This window comes from Xiphophorus maculatus, chromosome 5 (assembly GCF_002775205.1).
Source record: "Xiphophorus maculatus strain JP 163 A chromosome 5, X_maculatus-5.0-male, whole genome shotgun sequence".
In the NCBI taxonomy this organism is placed as follows: Eukaryota; Metazoa; Chordata; class Actinopteri; order Cyprinodontiformes; family Poeciliidae; genus Xiphophorus; species Xiphophorus maculatus.
The window spans coordinates 30,351,212-30,369,655 of NC_036447.1; the positions used below are offsets into that span (position 1 = coordinate 30,351,212).

The 18,444-nt window shown below is 40.8% G+C and overlaps 1 protein-coding gene across 3 annotated transcripts in view; it reads left to right on the top strand.

The window, feature by feature from the left end:
• The window catches only part of sorbs2 (sorbin and SH3 domain containing 2), a 57,245-nt gene extending 41,825 nt beyond the window's left edge, over positions 1 to 15,420 (top strand). The window contains exons 18-30 of one of the 3 annotated variants that reach the window (XM_023334372.1): positions 389 to 564; positions 901 to 2,721; positions 4,424 to 4,503; positions 5,608 to 5,705; positions 6,078 to 6,192; positions 6,291 to 6,419; positions 6,529 to 6,717; positions 7,707 to 8,711; positions 9,183 to 9,641; positions 10,651 to 10,734; positions 10,965 to 11,002; positions 12,390 to 12,496; positions 14,005 to 15,420. In XM_023334372.1, coding sequence (XP_023190140.1) covers positions 389 to 564; positions 901 to 2,721; positions 4,424 to 4,503; positions 5,608 to 5,705; positions 6,078 to 6,192; positions 6,291 to 6,419; positions 6,529 to 6,717; positions 7,707 to 8,711; positions 9,183 to 9,641; positions 10,651 to 10,734; positions 10,965 to 11,002; positions 12,390 to 12,496; positions 14,005 to 14,066 — 4,363 coding nt within the window. In that variant the 3' untranslated portion in view covers positions 14,067 to 15,420. The remainder of the gene's footprint in view (positions 1 to 388; positions 565 to 900; positions 2,722 to 4,423; positions 4,504 to 5,607; positions 5,706 to 6,077; positions 6,193 to 6,290; positions 6,420 to 6,528; positions 6,718 to 7,706; positions 8,712 to 9,182; positions 9,642 to 10,650; positions 10,735 to 10,964; positions 11,003 to 12,389; positions 12,497 to 14,004) is intronic. The other 2 variants (XM_023334373.1, XM_023334374.1) reach the window with 2 other exon arrangements.
• The last annotated feature ends 3,024 nt before the right edge of the window (positions 15,421 to 18,444 follow it).

An 18,444-nucleotide genomic window follows, 5' to 3' on the forward strand; every position in this document is an offset into this window, starting at 1 on the left:
GTGTTGAAGTAGAGATGCATCTAAAAGTTGCAGGACACCGGCCCTCGAGGACCAGGAGTGCCCACCCCTGTGTTTAGAAGCTAGTAAGAAATTGGAATCTACAAATCAGTTTGAACCTTTGTGTTTATATTTTAATAATGGACCAAACAGGTCTCTGATACCTGATTTATTTAAGTGCGCAAACCATACTAATTAATATTTACATAATATTTGAATTAAATTTAATTGTCTTTTTATTTGTGTTTTGACTGTAAGTGTTTAGCGATTGTAGCTGCTGATATTGATAAAAAACAGGACCTTCATAGTCGGGAAAATTCCGTCTCTACTTCCACTCAGCATTCCTGGAGATGCAGTGTTCTGAAAGTAGCCGTCGATGTTTGTGTTGCAGTGCTGCCAGCGACTACAGGAAAAGAAGGAAGTCTGAGCCATCAAGTTCACAAGTGAATGCCCAGTCCCAGAGCAGAGCTGCAACCTCCCCTAGACCAGTGGATGCCTACAGATCCAGCAGCAGCCTAAAGAAACCTTTCATTCGTTCCTCACCTTCCTCACCCTCCAGAGCCAAAGGTATTCCTTTTCACTGAAGCATCATGTATTTGCCTTCCAATTTTGTTTTCTCTGTTTGTGTCTTTCTTCTTCTTTCTTTCACATACACATGATTAATATTTCAAATTACAGAAACATTTTCTTATGTTTTCACAATGAGTTTTTTCTGGTGATATCGTGAGTTTATCTGCTGGAAATCTGATTAAGAAAAATTAATCTAAAAAAATCTTTTCCACCTTTTCTTTCTTATTTATTCCATTTTCCCATGAGCTTTCTCCCTGTTTCTGGCTATTCCTGCTTAACCGTCTTTCCTCATTCTTGTCTTTTACCATGCTGCTCTGATGGGACATCTAAAAGGTGGGGACGCATGCAACATGTTTTCAAACAGTATAAGTACCCCAGGTCCTTATGAGAGTACCTCTCTCCCTCCTCTCCTTTCTGACTCTGATCATTCCCATGAGGATGCCAGCCAGGAAGGCAGCACTTCCTCCAAACAGTCTGTCTTCTGCACAAACAACTGGCAGCCAAACAGCCAGGACGATAAAACATGGAGCAGTTCAGAGGAAGCACCACCCTCCTCTGGCAAGCTCAAATCCCGCAGTTGCGATGACTTGCTTAACGATGGACATTCTGGTTCTGGTGGCCAAAATGCCACTCGCTCAGAAAGCGCTGGGTCGCTGGTGTGTGATGGCAACATCCCTACGGTATCGTCCTCTACTCATTCACTGCCCCCTCTCCATCGGCGACGTGCGCACGATTCTCCAGGTTTCCTCCAGCTGTATCGTAAAATGCACCAGATTGACCGAGCTCAGCTCATCCCATCTGAAGTAATCCGTTCCGTCCGTGCTCGCATTCTGGAACTAGAGCGCCAGCCTCATCTGCATCGCCATCGCCTTTCTCCTTGGACACCCTCCTGGGGTGTGGAAGTGCCAAGGGACATGGTGCCAAACCGCATTTCTGAATACGAGCGTCTAATTCAGAAGTCCAAATCCATGCCTAACTTGGGAGACGGTGAGGTGCCTTCGGGCACAACAACACCGGGTGGCTCGTCATCTCGTGCTAGCAGCGGAGGTGGCGTGACTCCCAGTTTTCCAAAACGACGTTTTTCCATTGAGTCATTACTAGAGGAAGATCCCAATAGCAACAATAGGACTGTACGTCACAGCATGGATCACATACCTCGTAGCCCACCGGAGGGGCAACCTCGTGTTGGACCCGAGCCCGGACGTGGGCAAACATTTTCGGCTCCTCCTGTTCCTCAAGGCCCGCAAGCAAATCCTGACTATTCTGATAGTGAACAAGACGCCATTGCATCTGACCTGAGTGACTTCATCCAGGTGGAGGGTTCCTCATTTTGCAGTGAGAGTGATTTTGACCATTGTTCCCTAACTTCCTCTGAAAGCTTGTATGGATCGGCCACCCTCCACCACCACCACCACCTTCGTCACCACCACCATCACCACCATCATCATCAAGGTCACCAAAGTCTAGGCCAGAGCCAGGGCTACCAACACCGCCACCTCATCAGCACTTGCAAGGGCCGCTGCCCAGCCTCATACACTCGTTTTACGACCATGCTTCGCCATGAGAGAGAGCGAGCACGACAAGAGAACCAGAGACAGCAGAGCCGCAACAGCCATTTCCAAATTCAGGGCTCGCAGTCTCAGCAAGCAATGTCCAAGCTGGCCTTCTTGGTCAGCCCAGTGCCTTTCCGCAGGAAAAAGGGCTCACCACCTACCGCTAGAAGAAGCAGCAGTGGTGGAGGAGGACGAGGTAGCAGACCCAAGTCCAAACAGGCCATTTATGAAGCACTTGATGCAGCCTTGAGAGACATTTATGAGCACATTCAAGCAGAGAGAGGCCACAGGAGCTCTAGGCCACCTGATGACAGTATTTTGAGAAGAATCCTGGCTGAACTGTTGCCAAGTGTGCCTGAAAGAAGCTCCTCTTTGCGAGGGCGGAGGGGTTGCTGGCATGGGGGTCACTCCTCCACATCTGTTTACCCAGAAGGAAGCCCGACTGGGTTTGCTTCATACAGAGGAGAACCATCCACACCAAGCCTACAGTCACCGAGGTTACAGTCGCCAATCAGTGCCTGCTATGGACGACATTTGGAGACCTCAAACAATAATGAATATGGGGAAGAGCAAGGCAACGGAAATGGTCTTTGTTATTCAGGTGGAGATCAAATCCATACTACTTCAAATATGTAGTGTTCAGCACTGTATACTGTCATTAGATATAAGCACTATGTACAAAGATGAGAAATATAAATGTTAGCTATACCATTTATCTATGTCAGTTTGATTATTTGATAAATACACTAAAGCAAAACAGAAAAAACCATAGCTGAGTTTAGTTGTGCTTTTTAGGTGTAATCTGCAAAATGTTGTGGTTGTTTTTCCTTTATACTTCAACACAACTAGAAGAGTTTTATATTGGCTTACTAGTTATTAGGGCTATCTTCTCTGATGGTCAGCCTGTAGCTGATAACAGTCCTGCTGCTACAGCTAACCAGCTGTAGCTTGAAAAAAGCAGTGTTCTAATAATAATGATGGATAGCACTGCTTTAGCTTCCTCACAATGTTTTTACATCACTAATAATATTTCCATGCAAATGTCTCTTTCTTGTATGTATTGGCACTGTGCAGTCATAGATATGCTCATCTCAGAATCAAACAGCTAGAGAAAAGTTGCTCCAGTATTTTCAATACTATCCCATTAATGGAAAGCACTGTGAAGAAAGATTTTTGTAAATTTTGAAACCAGAACTTTTAAAACCTTGCTGTACTTTCATCCTGAAACCAGCCCATGTCTATTCTCCCAGCCATGCCTCATTCAGTTGTGCTTCAACTAGAAGATTTTGTTGGTCCACAGCCATGTCCAATACTTACATTTTCTGTATACTTCAGATGTATGCATTTTTGCTGTGAATTTTCAAGTTAAATATTTCTTATTCGCTGTTGGTACATTTCAGTTTTTCAAAAAACCTAAATATTTTTGCAAATGTTTCATATTGAAGTTATGCTGGTAAAGTTAAAGAGGGGTCTTTGAACAAGTTTGAGAGTTGTAAAACTCGGCTTGGTATGTAGTTAAAGTGAGAACAGAATGTTGTTAGAATCCAAAAGGTGGTTCCACTGCAAGCAATTGACTTTGTTATGTTTTTAACAAAACTGAATTTACAATGCTGAACAGCAAATATTTGAGAATTTACTGTATATTAGTCTGGATGCAACTGTTTCCCAAAATCCCAAAGTCTTTACGACCAACTTTTATTTAACCATATTAATAATTCAAAATTTGTCTTGACATATTGTTAGATCACTCCAGATTTATTTGTTTGTACAATAAATTGACATTTTCTGAATGGCAAGATCAGTTTTTAGCAGGTTTTTGTGTCTGCTGTGTGACAGACTCAGTTTTGGTAAACAGGGTTGTGTATTAATGTCAACAAAAACAATTTTTGATTTGTTTTTTGGACAGATTATTATTTGGTAGCCATGTTCTTATTCATAATTATTTTACAATTTTATTGCAAATCATTGTCTTTATTTAAGCCATTTGCTTGTATGTTTATTTTTGATTTGCTCATGTTTCTGCTGGCCTGTATTCCCCTGGTTTCATCTTGTGTTTGTAGAATTGCATGTGTCTCATTTGTGCCACGTTGTGTTTAATTTCGCTCACTTTGCTTTCTTCCCTGTGTGTGATGGAAATAAAATACAAATATTTTTGACCAAAGCTGTCAATCCCTGTGTTGCCCATCGGAATGGCATCATTCTGTGGTGTTCGGTGTTTTTTCCAGATCCCACTAATAAACTCAGGTTACATGGAAGTGATTGCTGCTGTAATTCTCGAACATTGATGTTTCTTTTCATCACAGACCAGGATGTATCGAGGAGTTATTCCACCATGGATGATCGACACACACCGCAGAGCAGAAGAGCAACTCCTGACAAAGAGGTATAACATTGAAACCAGTTTTTTTGTAAAATTATTACACAAATAATGAAGATGTGTTCGGAAAAACTATCAGTTAGGAGGGGAAAACATTAAAACTAGTTGTGTATTTTATATTGATGCTTTCCAGGTTAGAGTCACCGACTGAAAAGCTAAATAAAATCCTGTGTTTAGATGTCGGTATAGAATAGATATGCAATAGACAGTCTTGTGAAAAAGTTTTCATACCCTTGAACTTCTCTACATTTTGTCACATTTTACACATTCAGAAACAAAAAAATTGTCCATTTATCTTTGCAAAAACCTCAGTCAGTTTTGGTGAGTTTTGATCTCACTTGTTTCATGGATCTCTTACTGTTTGTTTATCATTGTTGACCAGTTGTAAGGTAAACCTCTGTCTCAATTTCATGTCTTTAGCAGCTCCTGACAGGTTTTCTTCTAGAATTGCCCTGTGTTTCAATTCAGTTACCACAAGCTTTCTTACCTCTGCTGCAGACAAGCATCCCCACAGCATGACACGCCCAGCGTGGTCTGCCCTGGTCAGAACAGCTTGTTTCACATGTTTTCTGTGTCTCCTTACTGGCTTTTCACAAACTGCAAATGAAAATGTATATGTCTATTTTCTCTCAGCTCTTCCAGAAAGGTCTGGTGCTGAGAGTGCAGGACTGATAGTAGTATAGTCTTATTGTAGATCTCTGCAGCTCCTCCAGTTATGAGTATTTTCTGATTAATACTCTCTTAATTTAGATGGACAACTACATTTAGATATGTTTGCAGTTGCTAAATATTCTTTGCATTTTAACATGATGGATTGAACCGTTCTCTTTGAGGCATTCAAAGTTTGGTGTACGGTTTAAAACGTTTATGCCTAACCTGTCAATATTCCTTGGTGTTTAGTATTCTTCTTGGTTCATAAATATTCCACAGTGAAAATGTGCCCCACACTTTTCAGATTTGAAAGCATTGAGGTTCCTTGCTGTGATGTGACAAAACACGTGAAGAAGCTTAATGAGTAATCAAGCTTTTTCACACACTGTAAATGTGAGACGGGTGTCATGTTAAACCTGGTGATGGCTGTTGCCTCTCTTTCTCTCACTGCTCTTCCAGGTCTCCCATAAACAGATGACACAACTTATTCTGTTCTCTCTCCTCCATCAGAAACAGCCTGCAAGAGCAATTTATGATTTTAAGGCACAAACAGCAAAGTAAGTATCATACATTTAGCATGTGGGCGTAAAGAGGCCGGCTCATTTGTTTTCAGCTGCATCCCCACTTCCCGCCATCTGCGAATCTCCTCCAGAACCTTTTTTTTATTCGCTCGATTCTTGCTTACATTACCTGCTGATTTCCAGTCTGATTACTGTCATCACAGCTAACCACATCTGGATGGCTTCAGATTAATATTTGACATTGTTTTAAATGCATGTGCGAATAAACCTGATGTTTTACTTCATTGTGCATTTCTGACTGTGCAAAAAAAGTCATCCATTTTTCTTTTTATTTCCTTTTGCGTTCATGTCTTTCCTCTTGAGTCGATGTGCATGCAGCGACACTTCACTGAGACATCTGTGTTACAGGGAGTTGACATTTAAAAAGGGCGACTCGGTCAACATCATCAGGCAAATAGATAACAACTGGTACGAAGGAGAGCACAGAGGCCGGGTGGGCATCTTCCCCATCGCATACGTTGAGGTAAATCTGCTTCTGTTGTGTGCATCTCTCTCATGTTGTCTCGATTACTTCAGTCATGCATCTCTTCCTTGTTTGCACAAATTTTGCCACTCATGTAGAAGACGCCGTCGTCAGAGAAGCATCAGCCAATCCGTCCTCCTCCTCCAGCTCAGGTCAGGGAGATCGGCGAGGCTCTGGCACGCTACAACTTCAATGCTGACACTAACGTGGAGCTGTCACTAAGAAAGGTTGCTCTGCTGTGATATGATCAGATTAGAGATTTGCTAAATTTCACAACTCATGTTTTGTTGTGTTTTATATTAACGGTCGTGTTTTGAATGTGTTGCGTTTGTGCAGGGGGAGAGAGTTGTAGTGGTCAGGCAGGTGGACCAGAACTGGTATGAGGGGAAGATTCCGGGAACAACCAAGCAAGGCATCTTTCCGGTTTCCTATGTTGAAATTGTCAAGCACTCTCCATCCAAGAGCTCCTCCCATCATGTAGATCCACATGCTTACAGCCGGACACCAAGCTCCACCCCCATCAAGGTAAGAACGTGAGGGATGCACTACACCTTCTGAAGCATTTTGAGTTATTTCATAAAACAATGCATTGCAAAAGTATTCATACCCCTTGAACATTGTCATATTTTGTTTTAAACACAAACTTCAGTGTATTACTTTCATATTTATGTGATAGACTAATATAAAGTGGCACAGAAAAATTATACAGAGTTTTCACATTTTTTCCTCATTTAAAGTTATTTTTATCATTCTTCTTTTTACACTGAAGGAAAATCCGGTACAACCAATAACCTAGCTAGATTAATTATCTAGTCAGCAAACAGAGTTAAAAATGGTCTAATGAAGCTCTTCTTAGAGGTTGGTTAGAGAACATTAGAAATCACACAAAACCTTTGGGAAGGCTAAAATTGCACTTCCTTAAGGTTCCATCCTTGCCAGGTGATGGAGAAGCTGGCTAATGTTGGTGGGAACAGGGCTGGAGCTAAAATCAAGGAAATCCTTGAATAAAAAATAGCTGGAGGCGAAACTGAGTTTCACCTTCCTGTATGATCTTCCTAGAGACACATGGCCAGAGCTACAGGTGCAGTAACACCACTGGTCCACACGCTGGCGCTCTCAAAGATTAATTGCTAGAAATGTTTTTTTTGGAATGTGTAAAGGTCTAACAGACATAGGCCGCTCTCCACCCTGTAATAAATGAAAAGCCTATTAGATTTTTACCCGTTAAAAAGTGGAAATGTGTAATATTTCTCAAATTTAAGAGTTATTGACTACTTTGTGTTTGTCTGGACATGGGCAATCTCAAGAAAATATATTTAAATTTGTGTTCCTGTTGTAGCAAAATGAGGGAAAAAGCTCAGAGCATGAACACGTTAGCAAGGCACTGTGTGCTAGTTTACATCTGGCTTCTTTCCTCCCATTAAGTCCTTTTCCTCTCTGAACAGTTGACACCATGTTTTCTACTGGTAATATTCACCTCTATCTTTTTCTTTCTCATTTTTACCTTCATGGAGTCCTTCTATCTCCTCCCTCCATCTCTTCCTTCCCCTCAACCCTCTGTGAGAACGCTCGACCTGCAGGCCATCACCAGCGAGTGGCTCTCGCTCACGCTGGACCCATCAGCCCCCACCTCCACCCCTTCATTCACAGCCACTCCTTTACCTCCCACACCACCCCCTCTCCCTGCTGACCTCGCCCCCCTCCTGACGGCACAGGAGCCGACCTCAGCCTCACCCGCTGCCTCACATAAAGGTTTCTCCTTTTCACACCGGCCACCTTCCAGAAGTCCTGTTTCCTCCGACAGCAGAGCGGGTTCAGGTCACACCCCAGCTGCCCTTCGTCTCTCTCAGCCCTCCCCGCCACTGCCCCCTCCACTTCCTCCTCCTGTCTCTTCCTCATTCACCTCCACGCTGTCAGATAGTTTATCGACGCACAATGGAAAGCGGCTACAGGTTTCTGAGGCAGACAACGCTTTAAGCTTTACTAGGCCTCAACCTTTGACCTGCACCAAGTCAGTGACAGGAAAATTTTCCTCACATCTCCCAGAGCAGCAACTGTCTGCTCTTGCACACGAAAGCGGCAAACTGCCTGACATCGAGCTGCGTGTTAGAGACCCTTATGATGAGCTGCTGTCAGCGGCTCCAGATGAGTTCAGTTCAGATGATACTGACATTTCAAAAGAGCCTTCAGTAGAGTTCATATGTGCCAAGGTGAATGGTGAATCTCAGAGCAGATGGTTTCAGAACAATGTCCAACAACTCAGTCCTCTGGCAGCAGCTAGTGACTCACCTGGCACTGTCCACCTAAAACTGCAGTTTCACGAACCATTAAGCGTGAAGCCGCTTTCTGTTTTCATTGAAGAGCAGCCAGTATCAGTAAATGAGGAGCTGGTCGAGCCTCACAGGCCACCGTCAGAACAAGAACACATATACACGGAGTTATTCATAGAGGAAGAAGACGAAGACATGACAGACAAAGAGGAGAACATTAGAGAGTTAAATGGGCGAATAAGTCCACAGGTAGAGCATGGTGTGAGCAGTCTGCAGGTTCACTAGGCTCCCGGAAGGAACGTTGAAGTGAAAAAAAATCTACATCCACAGAAACTTCCAAATGAGGATAGGACAACATAGTAGAGGAGCCATGTAGTAATGACTTCCTGAAGGCGGAGTTTCAGAAAGTGCGGGAGTTTCTTAAAGAAACAGAGGCCCAATTTCGAGATATTAAAGTACAAAGCCAAATTTCGTTTTAAGTCCATTTTTCAAACATCAGACATGATTGAATCCAGATTGGATCCCTGTAATGAACAGCTGCTACCAGAAAAACCAAAAGGTTTGAAAAGAAATTCAACATTTAACATTTAATTGGTCAGATTTGGGACACTGATGTGCTCATCTTCCTTCCTTCCATGTTCTTTCTGGGGTTTATTAAAGTATCTGAAAGGCCGATTTCTGGTGGCTCCAGTATCTTTACCTGTGTTTTTGTTCCCGTAGGCTGAAGCCTCTTCCTCATCACAGCTACCTCACTCTGACCGCCTTCCCTTCATCACCCCATCACCCCCAGCATCCACTCTCCCTCCTTCTGTAATTTCTGCCTCCTCCACATCTTCCCGATCCCAACAACATGACTCTTCCTTTTCCCCTGTCCTTCCTCACTCCCCCCCATGCCTCCCTCACCTGACAACCCGTGGACTACCTGCAGTCTCTCGCAGCCCGTCTATTCCCTTACCTCCCTCTCACCTTTCAGACCCGTCTGCAGTCGTTCCTGTCTCCCAGCCCTCCACTTCTCCCTGTCCGCCCAGCCCAGTTACGTCCTGCCCTGTCTCAGAGTCAGTTTTCCCTCCCCCTACCCCGACTCCCCCTAAAACTGCCTCTCCTCCTCTCTCTAGTCCCCACTCCCCCAACACTGCCCCCGTTGTATCGCACGCAGGCCGTAGATCCCCCAAGGTGAAGGTAACGCTAGAATGTAGAGATGAAGATTATAAAGGAACCTCATCCCTCATCTAACTGAATCTTTGCTTAGCTGTAGTTTTTTGGTTTGAATTAAGCACATTTTTCTCTCTGGTTGGATATGGACTCCAACAATTTTAGGAAAAATGTTCAAAAATATTACATCTTGTTTGTTTTTGTGTAATTTATTAGTTGAAGCTGTAGCATGTAACTTTTATAAAAAAAAATCTAATTTTATTTTACATATTTGTTAAAATTGTCACCATGTTGTGACAGTATAAGACATCTATGAAAAGATTGATCTCCTCTCTTACGTACAATCACTGTCTGAAGAAATGCATCGCTCGCGACAAAAAGCAACCAGTCAGAGCCAGGAGGAGGGTCTTGGTGCTGTCAATTAAACTCATGTACTCGCTGCTAAATGTGCTAATGGCTGAGAAACCGTTTATCCACTGTCATTGGTCGCCATGCTATCTAGCCTTAGCACTCACGACAGGCTCTGCTAGCTGCAGCGAAACAGGGAGCACACAAGTTTGTGATTGACAGCGTTGAGACCCGCCTCCTGGCTCTGATTGGTTGTTTCTAGTTAGCACTGGGAGAAGATGTAAGAACTCAATTTTGTTCACAGATTCTCATACCAAGCTGTCATGACATAGTGACAGTTTCAACAAATATGTTAAAAAGATATATTTGTTATAAAATTTACACACCGCAGCTTTGAATTGAGTGTGTTAGAGTTTCGGGCTGTTGGTTTTATTACGAGATTCTCTACAATTTTCCTCGATCGAGCTGTAAATACTAACTTGCCTGATGTATTAACCCAAAATAGAAGAAGAATGCTATAATGTTCCTGCGTGGGTCTGTGAAAGTGGCTTTGATTAGACCGGTTTTTGTGGACATCAGCATGTCGTTAAGAGTTTCACCCTGCTTGCTCAGCTCATCGTCAAGGTTGCTGACCTCCTCTGTGTTGGAGTTTATAAGTGTGTTGCCTCTGGTCTTTCTGCCCATTAAGCAGGATCCAGTTGTTGGCGGTAAACCCCCGCGTAGCCCCATCTTGTCCAGGAGGTCCTATCTGTCGCCAGTTAGAGGTCGAAGGGTAGGGGGACTGTAAACCCACTGTACTCTTGTTTCTGTGCAGGAAAGCAACATAATCACCTTGTTATTTATGACTGATTAAGACTGAGTTTGTTGCCATGTTCTACGTTAAGACTCCAACTTTTAGTGTCTGTGTATAAAATGCTTGTTTCATGGCTGAAAACTCAAAGGATGCACATAAAACCATATTGAATCTAATTGTGTCTTCCTTTCTTTCTCCCTCTAACTCAGCGGTTGGTACAGGATGCACTCCATGGTGGAGGAGACCCGTAAGTACTACTTGGTGTTATTACTACTGTAAATAAATTATCCCATTTTTAAGTTAATTATTTCTGCCATCCATTAAAACGTATTGATTTACGTAAAGTATTTAACAGAAACAGACTTGAATTTATTTTATTAGGATTTTATGTGATAGACAAACACCAAATATTACCACTTTGTCCAGCACGGTCACATGGTTTTCAACTTCTTACTAGTGGTAGGACTTGATTGCAAGGTCTGTAATGAATTCATCGCAATTAATCACAGTTTAATAAAAAATCATATATTGTCAAAAGAATCAACATTTTAAATCCAGAAACAATTTTCACTGCTAATTTACTGTTGACCTCAGTTATTGAGGTTCTTCAACCATCATATTGGTTCATTCCAGCCATTCCTATGAATTAACAGGAATTCTATTGTCTATTGTTTGCGAATGTTGCTTGTGCGTCAGATTTCTGGGTGTACAAGAAACGTAATACAAACGTTCTGGCTCGGGACTTTTCTATGTAAAAAATACAATTAATTGCATAGTTGCGTTAAATTCATTAAAATATTTCATTAACAACAATTAACACATTAAAGTCACAGCCCTACTTCTTACAAATAAAATCTGAAAAGTGTTGCAAAGATTTGTCTTCAGGCTTCATTATCTTGATACCAGTACAGACCTCTGCTCTTCTAAGTTACTTCAGTAATTCAGTTGGTTTGTGTGTAATTGTGACAGAGAACATTAGTGAACAAACACCAGGACACAATAGACTGGTCATGGATAAGTTTGGTTAGAAGTTTAAAACAGGGTTAGGGTTGAAAGGTTAAGAGGTTTGTTCATATCTACTGAGAAATGGCACACTCCAGGGTCATGCATCTGCATGGAGATAGGAAACACGGGGATTATTCACAGAAGTAGCCAAGATCCTGCTCTCTGGAGGAGCTTCAATGATCCAGATCCTGCGTTCAGGTGGAACTGGGATACAAATCTCTGTCATGGAAAAGTCAAGTAGGGCGCAGTGGAAGGAGATACACTGGTCAGATGAGACTAAGTTAGATTTCATTTATGCTAAATGGAAGACCATTCTGACACATGAGCCTGATAAAACTCCATCACTGTGGTGAAGCATAGTGACGGCAGCATCATGATGTGTGGACGCTGTCGCATAAAATCCTAATAAAATTTAATGAAGGTTTGTGGCTGCAGAGTGACAAAGCTTTTTTTTTTTTCAAGCTATTTTTCTAAGCTAATTTCTGTAGCATATTAACAGGAAGCTAAGATTAATATAGAAAATAATAATAATATATGCTAAAGAATGAAACCGCAGTAACACACATCTATAGCAGTGAGCTCCATCATGCGTCATGCACTGTGTTTCTGACGTGAGTGTTTAAACACAGGTACCAGGCTCTGTACAACTACACGCCTCGCAACGAGGACGAGCTGGAGCTGAAGGAGGGAGACGTCGTGGACGTGATGGAGAAATGTGACGACGGCTGGTTTGTTGGTAGGTTTCAGTATTGTCTATCAAAACTGCAGCAGGACCTATGTTCTTAGAAGTTTCATCAGTTTGTAAAAAAAAAAAAAAAGAAGGAAACAAAAGGTATGGTTTCTGAGTATGGCCACCAGTGTGTCCCTTTCGTCTTTTGTCCTGGAGATAAATACACAGTGAGTCTCTCAGAACATCTCAGAGGTGAAAGACAAGCTGATCATTAGAACAATTCATAAAAGAATGCAGGAAGTTAGCTGAATTATTAGACAGTTATGTGGATATTTTTTTCGATGCAACAGAGTCATCTTTATTTGCAAAATCTGTCAGAGGATATGAAATAACTTTATACATTTAATTACTAAAGTGGAAGAAGAAGGTTGGGACATTGGCTGTTTTGTCCAGATGTATACTTTACCTTATTGTAATAACACCAAAACTTATTTGCGTGTGTGACCTTTATTATCTACTAATATTCCCCAAGGCGTCTAAGAGTTTCATGTGCATGGATTGGCCAGTTGGTGGCACTGTTGCTTTGTGGAGGTTCTGGATTCAAATCCCAGCCCAGACTCTCTGCATGCAGTGGTCATGTACTGTATGTCCCTGTGGTTGTGTTGGTTCTGTCCAGCTGCTTCCCACACTACACAAACATGACCGCTTTATTACTTATTTTACATTATATTTCAAATTCCTAATTGCACTTCCTGAACAATTTGAAAGACGGTTTGTTGCAGTTTATTTTTACATGTTAGACCAACGTAGTCAACCTGTTGTTTTTGTCAGTTTCAGTTCTTTATTATTTATTTTACATTGGCTGTTCTACTCCTAACTGCACTGACTGAGCAAATAAAAGTTGTAACACCTTTGTAACATGTTTGACCATGTTACAAAGATATTGGTTTATTTAAATGAGCTGTACTGGTGCAAAGTTACATAAATTAGTAATTCAGTACATTCATGAAAAAAAGAAGCATGTTTAAGTCAGTTCAGCACTGTTTCTCTGGATTGGAAACCTCAGATATTGGTCTGAGGATCGGAAGTAAAAAATGTGCATCCCTGAGAACTCGAGTAAAAATGAATCAAAATTTGTTTAACAAAATATTTAAGGTCATGCACAATTATACAACTAAGATATTTTTTTTAATTATAATTATATAGAATTTTTAATCAATTATGCAAAATATTTGTGGCACTGAATGTGGGGAAAGACTTCCAGTACCATTCTCTACTTAAAAAAGAAAGTGATGGGTGGGGTTAACACAGTGGAGTTGCTATATATCACCTCTGTGACGCCTTTGAACACCGAGTTCCTTTAGTTGCTTCTTTTTGATCAACTGTTTGCTCCGTGTCAGAAATCCTCCCTGCTTCTCCAAACGGATGCTGCTGCTTCTGACATTCCCCACTTATGCTTAGCTGATAGAAAAATGTCACATGAGGAGATATTTTAGTGTATGATGTCCCTGCTGCTCCTGCTGCAGCCACCGGTTTCCATCTGAACACCTCCTTTTATTGCTTTCTTTATAAAGGGACGTCTCGAAGGAGCAAGCTCTTCGGAACCTTCCCGGGAAACTACGTGAAGCTGCTATAATGATGATTCCAGACTCCACTGTAGCTCCGCCCCCTTCTGTGACACGTTCATGGCCGTCAGCAGCACAGCCCCACCACAGGATGTCAGCAGAGACCTGAGGCTGCAGCACACTTTGCAGACAGAATCTTAGCTTCAACTAGCCATCTTTAATGAAAGACTTCTACAAGATAATGCTGTTTTTTTAATCTTCTCTTTTTACCCTTATTTTTCTATTATGGACACTCGAAATTTGTGCTCCTTTAATGTTTGACGACGGGAGGAAGGATATCAAAGGACCGCAGCAACACTTTCCTTTCTATTTGAGCTGTTTTAAGGGCAGTCAGAGCACCAGGATCAGTTACTGAAATGTTCAACACTTCAGCAGTTTATTTCAGTGTTCACTTACAGGAATCCCTGAGAAAATGAAGTGCAGAAAGTGTTAAGAAAGCAGTATTGTGTTAGACTCGTATTTTGGGGATTTTAACAAACATTTCACATTTACTATAGGCTGTGCAAATACAATACTATCAGGTATGTAGGGGTTTAGTTTATCGCCGAGGCTCCCAGCAGAAATCATAAAACATTTTCAAGTTGTTGGTTTTTGTTTTGAACATTTTCCACTTTAGCGTTGATGCACTTTAACTTTATCTCCACACAAGCTTGTGTGCTTCCCTTCATTTCCCCCCTTCAGATTTATGACAGCGGTTCCTCAGACTGCAGCACTTCAGGAGGCAGTCGTCTGGAAAATGTTGGCAGGAAGGTTGTTTACCTTTCTAGGCAATTATTAGAAGACGAACTGTTGATCAAATTGTGTCAAGAGATGATGAACGTGATATTGTTTTCTTTTTTTGTAGAAGACATTTTGTAACACCAGATGTTTAAAGCATGGTTCTTTCATTGTCAAGGACCATTGTGCAGTTGGATTGTTAATGCTTGATGGAATATAATGAATTATCACATTTCTAATATGGATTTTATTTGAAGATGCAGGATGAGATCACGTATGTGTTGCTGTCAGAGTGAGTAGTAGTATCACTGTTCATGTGTGCATATTGTATGGAATATTTGCTATTTTCCATCTTAGCTAAGCTGTCACGCGAAGTGAACGCCACTTGTTTGTTTTTGTCGTTTTTTTTATTCCTCATTTATCATTTCACAACAGATGGACAGTGACAACAAAACCCATCGTTAAAGCACCTTAAGATATGTTATTCATCTTCGTCCTTCACATCACTCCTTCCCATTCACTTCGCCAGCAGGTGTGAGAACACTTTGTGTTTGTTTGTTGTGTTTTTTGTAAGCCTTTTGTATGAGAGCTGCACTCCAGCCAGCATCCACGTGCTTTATAAACTCAGCTGTTTTTCACCCACCATCACATTTGGTTCCTTCTCTTTTTTTCTCATTTTTTTGTCTTTCATCTGTAGGTGTGATGCGTATGGTTCGTTCGATTTGTACTCAGAAGTCAGAATTTCCCTAAAGTCGAAGTCGGAAAAATTGAATAGATCGTCTACTGTGGTCAAAATTCTCATGGTTTTCAAGTCAGGTTTATAAAACATAGTCAGAGTTGTAGGAATAAAAAGTTTACTTGCAATAAACTGCCTCATTGAAGGGGTTCAAGAATTTTTCAAATCTGCATAAATCTGAAAACAAAACTATGTATATTAAATATGGAAAAATATTTTGTTTTCCAGATTTTGTTCCTTATTCCAGCATCTGAACAATATAAGAATTTCTAAATCATTAAGGGCTGGTGACATTGACTTAATGGTGGACAATGTCCTTTATCTTTGATTCCCAACATCACAGCCTAGTTTTTAGACTGACTTGTTCATCTGTTTGGTATATGAATTAGTGATTGAACCCATAGATTAATACACACACAATCAAAGAAAACAAAAGCAGGCTGATTGCTATTTTTAATTCAGAGACATTTTTGGTTGTAGATCAGCGATTTGAAGTGGATCTGTGGCTCTAAATTGGATTAGTTTTAGATTAGAAGTCCTGCATTAAACCAGAAGCACCAAAGTACAATAAAATCTTTGTCATGAATGAATGTAGTTATTCATTATGAATACATATTCATAATGTATATTGCCTGTGACAGAGCGCTTGCTGTCACAGACATCGGAAACTGTGACATGATTTGGTGACTATTTTAAGCTGTAGTTAGCATCTTAAATTAGTAATCAACAGTTCTTCCAGCTACAAACAGTGATAGAATACACAGCTGAACCTTAATTCAGAGATTTTTAAAAAGCTCCCAATAAGTCTGAATCCAGTTCAAAAGGATGAAACAGCCAATTGGTTGTAACTAGTTCAGCCTTTTTGTTGTCAGCAGACAATGTAAGGCTTCTTGAATAACCTGTAAGAATACTTGGCTTATCTTAGACAATACAGTTTAATGTTTATGTTGTTCAAACATGTCACTGACACTAAGAATGTCTAGCTTTTGGTGTTCATTCAGCTGTAACAACTGCAAGACTTTTATTCCTGCAACCTGTTGGCAGTTAGCTATATTGCATGATGTCTGACTGATCAGCAATCCAGGGTGAACAAACTCAAAATGAGTCAACACACACGATTGGCATTTGTTAGCCTGTTCCTTTAATGTCTGCAAGAAAACCATTAGCTTGTGTTGCTAGTAGCTAGCACCATAAGAATAAGCAAAGAACTGTTTTCTGACAAGAATGTGTTCGACTCCATCGTTCACAGACCTGACTTCTGAGGCAAATCAAATGCAGTTTTAAACAGATGTATTTAAATAGAGTCAAGGAGGTTTTGATCAAGTTCCTGTAGGTTAGGGGTGGGGATTGCTGCCTTATTTATGACTCACTACTTTAATAGCCATGTACATGTAAACCTCTTCTGTGATGCAAAAAATAATTTATGCGTATGTAGTGTAGAAAACGTAGAAATATGATAGCGTGCTGAGAAGATACAGTCTTCAGTGTTTAGGCCTCCTGTTTACCTTTGATAAGAGCAGAACAAATTTCTGCTCCAAACACATTAATTTCTGGTGTTTTCAGATGTAATAAAACAATAAATTGTATATGATGCTTAATTTAAGTATTTCTACAATATTGTAGCACATCTGGCTAATCTTTTGAGCTGTATTGCTGATAAAGTCCAGATGATGGATGACACCATTTTCACCCGTTAGCTTGATAGATCAGCTTTATTGCTGAGTGAAAAGAAAGCAGAGTATTTAAAGAGTACTAATTTATAAAAGCTGACCATTATAGACACAAACATGATCTGATAAACATTTGCTCAATTTAATACAGTTTTGCATATCTAAAGGTTGTGTTTACCAGTAAACTAAAGAGGAAGCTTTTTTGGTAAGCAAGTTTTAAAAGCCTAGTGCCATTGCTAGGTGATGTGTTACATTTTTATGGTGGAAATTACCTTTGTTTTGTTACTTGGCATCAAAAAGCTGGTGTTATCCTCACACAGTAGCTGGCTGTATCTTGGTCTATTAGACATGGAGATTAAGCTGGCTGGTGATATTTAATCCCGAATGAATAAAACAACATTTTTCAAGGCCTAATTTGAGTTTAATTGAATTATTTTCAGGTAAAAATGTTCAGTAACACAAAAGTATTGATCTGATCTCTTTACAGTCATTTTTCATCTGTGCACATTCTTTAAAGAGGCGATGCTATCTATTTTCAAGGAACGTAGTGCCATTCTATAGCACGATCAGGTAACTATGTTACCTTCAGTTGTTCGAAAAATGTATCAAATATGACCTAAACAAAATTTTGACTGCATTTTAACGCCTTGAAATTGGGCCTCTGTCTCCCGCTCTGTCCGACACGCCCCCTTCAGTACGTCATGACAACAACCCATCTATATTAGCCTTTCTTATGAGCATTTTACTGAAAAGCAGTGCAGAAGAGCAGTTCCACCAGGTGTTTTTCTAGTTACTGCTACCTCTAGTCTGGAGGAGCTGAGTGGGGGCGCTGCAGGGAGGGCTGGACTGTGAGGCGGCAGCTTGGCTGGTGAGACCAAGCTTTTTTTTCCCCCTAATGGTTTCCCTAATGGTTGCCATTGGAGATTAAAGGATTTCTCAAATTAGCATGAAAGAATCAAATCAACTCTCCAGATATGTTTTTGGTGAGGTATTAAGTTTATAACACAATGTAAAGCTCAAAAAAGTTGATTTTACATAATATCTCTGTTTACCTTCCTGACTAATGTCTCAGGTGTTGCTTCTATTTCCACATCATTTTATTCCTCGTGAATCTATTTCATGAATTACACCAGTCCCTCCAATGTAAAACACCAATGTAAAAAAATTCCACCCCTGTAGTTCACAGTTAGGATGCTATCAGGCTTGTGAGCGTTACTCATTTACTCCAAATATAACAACGGTCTTTATGACCCAACAATAATATTT